The sequence below is a fragment of the Malania oleifera genome, chromosome 13 (genome assembly GCF_029873635.1).
Source record: "Malania oleifera isolate guangnan ecotype guangnan chromosome 13, ASM2987363v1, whole genome shotgun sequence".
Taxonomy (NCBI): Eukaryota; Viridiplantae; Streptophyta; class Magnoliopsida; order Santalales; family Ximeniaceae; genus Malania; species Malania oleifera.
Genome location: NC_080429.1, coordinates 36,401,459 through 36,410,865, shown reverse-complemented (window position 1 = coordinate 36,410,865; position 9,407 = coordinate 36,401,459). Strand labels below are relative to the sequence as shown.

At 40.0% G+C, this 9,407-nt stretch overlaps 1 protein-coding gene across 1 annotated transcript; it reads left to right on the top strand.

Annotated features, from left to right (window-relative positions):
- The first annotated feature begins 299 nt into the window (after positions 1–299).
- LOC131145567 (RING-H2 finger protein ATL48-like) lies at positions 300–7,121 on the top strand. Its single transcript, XM_058094726.1, has 2 exons — positions 300–573; positions 6,730–7,121. The coding sequence occupies exons 1-2, from the start codon at positions 489–491 to the stop codon at positions 6,909–6,911; spliced, it is 267 nt and encodes an 88-aa protein (XP_057950709.1). The 5' UTR covers positions 300–488; the 3' UTR covers positions 6,912–7,121.
- The last annotated feature ends 2,286 nt before the right edge of the window (positions 7,122–9,407 follow it).

Here is a 9,407-nt window from a genome sequence, read left to right as displayed (position 1 = left end):
CAACCTAGTGACTTTATCGGGTCAGTCATTGATTCAACTTTTAAAAACTATAGTCTAACTAACAAACTCTCTCTGCTAAAACATGAAAACAATTTATGAGGTTGTGTACCTTTAGTCATTTTTTTTTTATTCCATTTGCAATTTAGATTTCTCAATAGAAAGAATTAAAATATAATATGGACATATAAAAAGAGAAAAATAATAATAATAAATATCTTAATGCATACAAAACACCCCAAATAAAATGAAAAAAGAAAACAACTAGCGAATACAAAACAACAGGATCCGGGTCTATCCACGTGTTGCCTATCCGGGCCCCACCCATAAATGCAGCCCGCCAGCCGCATCGCCCACCCCAAACATCCTCACATTTTCTCTTCCTATAGTGAACCATCGTGCAGGCTGCAGAGACCCGAGAGGAAGCGAAGATTTTGCGCTTCTGTAATTTCTGTACTAGATTAGATACATAATACACGGTCTCTGCTCGCATGGAGAAGATGGGCAACGCAGAACCCAATGTGGAAAACTTTTTAGAGGAGAAGAAGCGCGTCAGGAACCCTCTCGTCCCCATTGGTAAACCCCCTTTGTTCTTTTACTTTTCTGTAATCATTTGTTTACGTAAATTTATTTGTGATAGAACTTCAAAAAAAGGTTGGATAGTTGTTGAATTCGCTGAGATTTACTATAGAGCTTAGCTTGTTTTGAGGAATTAAGAAAACAAAAATGCAAATTGGGGCTTTGCTTGGACCGTGGCGTACCAGATAGCTCATTGGATTGGGTTTGTTCGTTCTTGTTGTTTTAGCGTCTTCTCTGTTTAAGAGTTTATCTATTTCTCTGGTTATAAAAAGAATGACTTTTTTATTTTATTATTTTTCAAAATACTTTGTAGATAAAAACGAAAGATCGAGAAGCTATCTCAATTTGCTATCTTTTGATTATTTGGCCTAATTTTCTATTGTTCTCCTACTGGCTATTCCCCCAACTTCAGATGGTTAGAATTTTTTATTTTATTTTATCGGTAAATGGAATTTATTAAAGGGGCATCAACGGATGCCAACCCAGAGTACACAGTGTCAGCTCTTTTGTAAGATGTCACAAAAATTTGAAAGTACATTATGATCATTCACTGCAATCCTACTAGACCAGCTGGAAACTGCAGTAATCCACTGCTCTTTACAAATCAGAAGCGTGATAGAGTTTTTGAACAATCCTATTTCTCTCTTTCCAAAAACACCAGAAAATAGCAAGTGGGATGAGTGACAGCCTTTTTTTTCTCTCTTTGGTAGCCCGAATCCTTTCCATGCCCAGACTCCCCTCCCAATGAGCTGGTAGAAACCCACCTTTGTCCGATCATGGTTAGAGTCCTAGTCCAAAGGTTCCTTGTCTAGGGGTGATGAAGGAGGATATGCTCAGCTGATTCTGCATTAGAAAAATAGTAATGCAAAGGGTACACCTATTGACGACAGTCAGCCCCCTTTATAGTTAAGATCTTTCCATGTGTTGCCTCCCAAGCAAGAAAAGATACCTTTGTAGGGGCAGCTGTTTTCCAAATGCGAGTCCAAGGGAAATTGCTATGGTTTGTTTTGATTAGTGAGAGCTTCCTATAAATTGATTTGACTGAGAGGACCCCATTTTTGTCTATGGTCCTCTTTGGTTGATTGGGTATGTTTTGGTGTTGAAAGGTGTAATGAGATAGTGGAGTTCCCAATCTTCCACATTTCTAAAAAAGGGAATGTTCTAGAAGATCTTTCTCTAAAATTTGGAGGTGATAACTGATTAGAGCTTCCTTATCATGGGCTAAGTTGTGGATAGTAGGAAATAAAACACTTAGGGCCTCCCAGTCATGCCACACATCATTACCAAAAGTAAATGTTGTCTCCATTTCCCACTTGAAATTTGATAAAAGGGAAGAAGTCGTCCCAACCTTTCTTGATAAATTTCCACATCCCAACACCATTTGGACCTTTGACAGCCTGAGTAATTCATTCATTATGCTCTAAATCGTATTTGGAAGCAATGATGCCCGCCAAAGAAGATCTTTCTCTTTTATAAATCTCCACAACCATTTCCCAAGAAGAGCTTTATTGAAGGTGAGATGGGACTTCAGCCCCAAGCCTCTCGAGAAAATTGGTTGTTTGATCATGCCCCATTTAACAAGGTGAAATTTGAACTATGTTCCCATTCTCCCCCTAAAGAACCCACTTTGAATTCCTTCAAGCCTCTTGGCAACTAAAGTCGGAAGAGGGATGAGATACATGGAATAGACGAGGAGATTTACTAAGGTACTTCTAGTAAGCATGAGTCTACCACCTTTAGACAAGAAATTCCTTTTCCATCCTGCCAATAGTTTTTCAAACTTTTTGATGTTGGGTCCCACAATCCTCAATCTTTGAATTTGACTTCGAGAGGAAGCCCGAGATATTCAATGGGGAAAGATCTCGTCTTACATCTTAGAAGGCCCGCAAGGAAAGGGTCTCTTGTATTTTCTCCAATTAGAATGGTTTCGCTTTTTCCAAGCTTAACTTTCAAGCCAATGAGGACTTGGACCCTCCCAAAATGCATTGTAGATTGAGAATATAGAGGGGGTGTCCATCACAAAAAATAATGGTTTCATTTGTGAACAAAAGATGAGACGCTTCCATGGATCTTCCATTCTTGCCCACTTTAAGACCATTAATGAGCCCTCTTTTGGTAGCTTTCTTCAACATGAGACTCAACACCTCCATAATCATAATGAACAAGAAGGAGACGAAGGATATCATTGTCTAAAGCCTTGCGAGGATGGAATTAGTTGTAAGGACAGCCATTTATGAGCACTAAGAAGCTTAGAGTGTTGATGCATTAAGCGGTCCAGCTGCACCAACAATCACCAAAGCCCATTTTCTCTAGAATGTAAAGGAGAAAATTTTAGTTGACATGGTCAAAGGTTTTCTTCATGTCAAGCTTGCACACCACACCACTTTTTCCTTCCTTTTGATAAGAATCCAAAACTTCATTAGCAATAAGGGCAGCATCCATGATTTGTCTTCCAACCACAAAGACATGAAGTGCCCAATGACTTTTGGAATGGCTCTTTTGATTCTACAAAGAGTCTCTTTAGCCACTCCACATTGGAAAGTATGAGAGATTTGAAGTTGATACTGTCCACCACAGGTCTCCACTCTTCAGATTCAGAGTAAGGACTTTATAGAGCTCACAAATGCTCTTTTTGATTTCCTTGTCCTGTATTAGGGTGTGGTCCCCAATATCAATGCTAGAGATGGTATTCAATTTGTGGTGGGCATTCATTGTTCGGTGGAACAACCTAGTATTTTGATTGTCCTCCTTGAGCCATAAGCTCTAGATTTTTGTCTCTAGGAAATTGCTTCAAGGCTAATAACATCAGTCAAAATTCCTTCCAGAATGTCACTCTTTTGGCCCTTTCCTCTGCATTAATCCCTTGATCTAGCGCCCGTTCATCAAGATCTTTGATGTCATAAAGAATGGCATTCTTTTTTGCTTGGATATCTCCAAAGGTTCTTTTGTTCCACACCTTTATCTTCTCTTTCAACCCCTTCAATTTTGATGCTAGCACAAAGCTAGCATTCCCCTCTAGCTGAAGCAATGACCACAGAGTTTAACAAGGTCCTTGAAGCCATCATGCTTTAGCCACATGTTCTCGAAGTGGAAAGGGGTCGGCCCCCATGTAACCCAACCCATGTAATAAGAATGGGAAAGTGGTCCAAGATGAGCCTGGAAGGAGGCTCTGGGTGGTTTTGGGGAAGCCTTCCCACTTTACTGAAATTAAAAATCTGTCAATCCTCAAGAAAGAAGGTAGCTCTCTGGAGTTGGACCAAGTGAAGGTGCCACCATGAGCTGAAGATCAATGAAAGCATTCACATTGATGAAGTCCAGAAATTCTCTCATGCATATGTTCTCTGATCCACCCCACTTCTTTCATGAGGGTAGAGCACTATGTTGAAATCTCCTCCAATTATCCAAGGCACATCCCACTGGCTTCTAATCTCCAGAAGCTCAGTCCTAAAAAGAAGCCTAAATGGTCCTTCATGGCTTTATCTGGGCCATAGACCTGGTAAACATCCCCAAAAATTTATCATCCAGATTTTTAAACAAGATACCAAGTAAGAGTTGATGGAGTGATCCTGCACAAGATCGTGATACCCCCTGCACTACCCTTACCAAAGGAAATCCACCCACAAGCCTCCCTTCCCCAGAGGTCTCTTGTAAGAATTGATCCTCCGTCTCCATTTTGGTTTCCTGTAAGCAAACGATATCTCCCCTCCGGTCCTTTTGGAAGGACTGGATTAAACTCCTTTTGGATTTGCCATTGAGCCCTTTTCACATTCCAAGATATGATTTTCCTTATCATTGCCTAAGTAAGTAACCTCAGCTGCTAGTTGCTTCCACCAAATCTGAGCATCCACCCATTTTGTTATAATTTACGGAACATTCTAAGCATTTTACTTCCTATCAGTATCCAGTTTTTTGTTGCTGCCTGTGGATTTTTTAGAGTTAGATTGTGCCTCCTCTCTTTACTTTTTTTTTTTTCAATTTCTTCAAACAATCTCCTAGCCCTCTCTTCGAAGCCATCAAAGGACACACTATGGCTTTGCTAACCAGCTTCACCTTCCATAGAACCCAATTAGAAACCTGCTCCTTAAAGTGGTTGCTATCCAGGTCCAAGGCATTCAGCGTTTTCGTGTTATGATTATCCTTTACAACCACTAGGTTGAGATTCAAATGCAAAGCTAAAAGCTTCAATGCAATTTGTGGGGGCTGCGAATTAGGGATGAACAAAAATTACCAGAAACCAAAAACCGCACCAAAACCAGACCAAAATCACAAGCAGTTCGGTTTTTTGTTTTTTGGTTTCGGTTTCAGGTAATAACCGAACCGAAAAACCGAATTAAATATAAATTATATTTATAAATTAATTAACTATATATGTGTTAGAATATCCTTGGTCCTTGTCCAAGCTTTTGTAAGGGCGAAACACTGGAATCTGGACCAAATATAAATTTGGTTTCTTAATTCTTACTCTCATCTCTCACGTCTAAGTTCAGATCTGAAGACTGAAGGGGTAGGGTTTCTCAAATCTTACATGAATGCGAGTCTACAACTGTGCGAGCACTGCTGCCGCGTCGACGCAACCACGCAGGTCGGCAGCGCTGCACCACCGCTGATCACTGCCTCTGAGTCCTCTCCGATGATTGCCGCAACCTTTGATTGCTGCCGCAACCCTTGATCCCACCACAACCGTCGTCAACCCTCAAGATCACCTCATCGCCTCAAGGTTGGCTGCTCAATGATCATCATTTGGAGTTCCATTGCTTGGATCATCCTGTTTTTATTTTTTCGTTTGATTGATTTGAGATCTTCGATGGATTAAACCATCAACTTACTATATCTTCTCTGCACATCTTCTTCATCTTTGTTTCAATTCTTCCTGTGTTTTTGTTTTGAATGGCTCTTTGATCTTTCTTTGCATTTGTTTTGACAATAGCTTGAGCGGCAGCTTTCAGCTGCTGGTGGGTCTATTCCCATATAGCCAGACGCAGCAAAGCTATCTTTTGTGGATAAAGACGAAAGAAAAAGGTCCACGAGGTTCTCAATCTCAACAACCTTTGCAAAAATTTTCATTATATATTAAAAAAATCAGTTAAAAACCGTAGCCGAACCGCCAAAATTCGGTTCTCTGTGGAGTAGCCAATTCGGTTTCGGTTTTGGTTTGCCAAAAATGAAAACCGCCATTTTTGGTTTGGTTTTCGGTTTTCCCCATAACCGAACCGAACAGAACTGAGTTCAGCCCTGCTGTGAACCAATGCAAGGTCATCGAAATCAGCCTGTAAATTAGGAAGCTCTGTTTCCAAGTTGTTCTCGAAACAGACCACCTTCTATGCTGTCTTGAAAGGATCTTCATGGAGTTTGAATGACCTGAAGAAGTTGGGTTGTAGTGACGTGAAAATCTTCGAAGTAGGGTTGCCTAAGGGAAGGGTCTCCAAGTTTGAGTTGCTCAGGTCCACCCCAAAATCATCAAAGGAGAAGTGTTTGGGCTTGATGGTCTTGGAACTAGGAAAAACAAAATCAGCTGTTCTGCTACTCTTACCGATGACACTTGTGAAAGAGTGCATAGCTCCAGTTAACTTCCCCAACCCCTGCAGGTCTTGCGGCTGGTCTTTATCAGATATCAGCTTTATAGGCTTACATTTAAACTTGCATTTCGTGGATGCCATGTTGGGTTAGCTTTGCAAGATCTGTTGGTTAAGCTTGTAAATATTAGGTTTTTTCTTTCTGCTTTCCAACTCACAGTAGACTATTAGGGCCCATTTGATGTCTTTCAATCTGTGTCTTATAAAATTTCATTGCTGAAAAGGATAAAAAAAAATTAATTTAAGAATGGAAACAAGCAAAACTCTGTTGTTTTGGGTTGTTTTCAATTGTCAAGAAGTTCCATTCTTGGGAACTCAGAAAATAATGTTTTATTATTTCCTCACAAGAATGCTTTTGGGTTAATTTTTGAGAAGCAGTTTTCAAACACACTTCAAAACATGTCTATTTTATTTTTTAGTTTATTTGCATCTTTCTATTTTTTTTTATTTCTGAAAATAGAAAGCAGGCTTTGGAAATGATACCAAGGAGGCCCTAATATTTTCATGCCAGATTATATTTGGTGAATCAGCTGTTTTGTCTGCAAACATTTTTTATATCTGATGGCTGCAAATGATTCAGGTGCACTTATGACTGCCGGAGTACTCACAGCTGGCCTGATCAGTTTCCGTCAAGGGAATTCTCAGCTAGGTCAGAAGCTAATGAGAGCTCGTGTGGTTGTCCAAGGTGCCACAGTTGCAGTCATGGTTGGCACTGCATACTTCTACGGGGAGGAATTTAATTTTCCCTGGAAATCAGGCTAGTCTGTAAAACTGTTCTTTTCTGTAGTCGGCCCTTGTTTCATTATATGGTTGATTTTTAGGCAGGTCGCTCTTGCCAGAAATCTTATGTTACTTATCTTCATTTTTACTTGAATTTGCATAGTTGCTCTAGTGCAACTGATTACCCATCACATTTAGTGAAAATTTTTTTTTTATTTAAATAAACTAATAATAGTGCTACTATTGTTGAAATATTTATGAGAAATAATTTGGGTTTTAAGAGCAAATCCACTATCATTTACCATGCAAGGGTTAAAATCATGTTTGGATCACAGAATAGAATGGGTTGGAAACGGAATGAAGTGAAAATTTTAAATGGAGAATATGAAGAAATGAAGTGATAAATTAGATCTGGTCTCATTCCTACTTACCAAACATCTGGTAAGAAACATTTCCTATGAAGAGTCCTTACTCTTATGTCTTGAGATGCCTTCTGATTTTAAAGATAGAATAACGTCTGCCACATTGGTTTCCTTATTTGATGGAGCTTCGTTTTGAAGAAACCATGTCTGCATCTAAGAGGGTGATTGCAACTCAATTATCTATTTTGATTTTCCCATGCAAGGTAAGGTTCTTTTATATGCGTCAGAGCTCTGCTGCAAGTCTTCTGTTTTGTCTAATTTTGCATGAATACCGCCATAATCAGTGTCTAGTAGAACCTGTTGAGGAACCGCACTTGCTACATACCCCAGATGTCTCAGCCATCCGAGCTAAGTTTGATCCATCCAGTAAGAGGGAAGCTGCTTCTATTGATTAGACCGAGTGGGATGGAACTACCATTTTCATATAGGAAGATTTTCTTTACATTTCCACATGCTTTGCTTGACTTTTTAATTGTCTAGCCTGGCTTGGCTTCTGATCCTTAAAACTTGGAAGATAACATTGCTGGTTATTGAAATGCTTGGGATGAACAAGCTGATCTCGTATTGAATTTGCCTTCAGCCATTTGTGTAGGGGCTGGTTGAAAATTTTGTGCTGTATGACGTGGTCAATCTGGACATTCCAGAGTTGTGGGGTTCTGGACTGCGACCCGTCAAGATTGTCTTCCAGGCCTTCTTTAGAACTTGTAAATCTTAAGGAAAGAAAAAGAAAATATACAGGAATGCAAATTTTCATTTGTTTGGTTATTGAGGGAATTAAAAGAAAATTGTATGTGTGTGTATGTGAGAGAGAGAATATAGAGAAAAAATATAATAAAAAATTAATTTTTTTCTTATTATTATCATTTTTTTTTTCAAGCAAAATCTTTGATCTAAATGTAGTCCTATATACTACATTTTGAGCTGGAGGGATCATTCATAATTTTGCAGATCATACCCCATCCAATCCCTTGGACTGCAATTTCATATTTTGAGGCCATCCACATTCTAAATCACTTTGAATGTCCGTATCTATTTTTCAGTATTGATGATATTCTCATCGGCTTTCTATGTAGAGAATTTTCCTTTAGTTTTAATCTCACTTTTAAATGTCCTCCTGTCAACAGCTGTCCAGCGTTCTGTTCCTACTAGAAAAATATAGGGATGTCCCTGTAATTAATCATATTTTTTTCAGGCTCTCTGCCAATTGGGTATGAAGGTTTCTGAGAATCTCAATTCCCATTTTCACCATTTATGCCCACTATCTACAGCAAACCCAACTCCAGTTATCTTCCCAATTCCCCCACTCACCACAGCACACCCATCTCCAGTTCAGATAGTGAAGCCCTTTCACAGTGTTCTTCACATGCATGAATGCAATTTTTTTTAATTTTTTGAATAGGAGAGCTTGATGAATAATCGATGCAAGTAAATCTCTAGTCGGTTAGAAAAGGATGACAATGATGAGATGGGAGATAAATGTGAACAGTTGACAGCAGACAGCTGTAAGGGATATGAGGATTAGGAGGACAGATTTGGGGATGCTGAAAGTGAGAACTAGTGGCTGGCGTGAGCGTGCGGGAGCTGTCAGGCACGTGCGATGGGCTTTGAATGCCATATGACCACCAGGCCCCCCCAACACTAACAGAAGCATGAAATTGAGACAGAATAATTGGACCAAGTCAATCTTAAACCCCTGTCCACAAGTCCAAACCCGCCAAGAAATTGCTTCACATGCCCCTCTCCCCCTCCTTGCTGCATTTATATCCCTTCCCCCCTCACCCCATACACACAAACACCTCTCTCTCTCTCTCTCTCTCTCTCTCTCTCTCTCTCTCCAAATGGCTTTATGTATTGTGGAGTTGTTTTGAACTGGAAGGATAGTAAGATGCATGACAGAGTGAGTTTAAGGAGGAAAAGGAGAGGGCGAGGGAGGGCTCACCGGTCAGTTCGAGTGAAGGTGCGGCAGCTTCGAACGCTGGTGCCTGGTGGGCGGGAGCTGCAACCCCACCGGCTTTTCCATCACACTGCGTTTTACATCCTGCATTTGAGGTTGCAAGTTAATGCATTGGAAGCCATGCTCAAGCTGCTTGAGCACTGAGTATCTTCTAGTTTATAT

Excerpts from the sequence above, each read along its gene's own strand:
- LOC131145567 (XM_058094726.1), top strand. The coding sequence starts at position 489 with ATGGAGAAGATGGGCAACGCAGAACCCAATGTGGAAAACTTTTTAGAG. Across the intron at positions 574-6,729 it reads GAACCCTCTCGTCCCCATTG|GTGCACTTATGACTGCCGGA; the intron begins GTAAACCCCCTT and ends CAAATGATTCAG.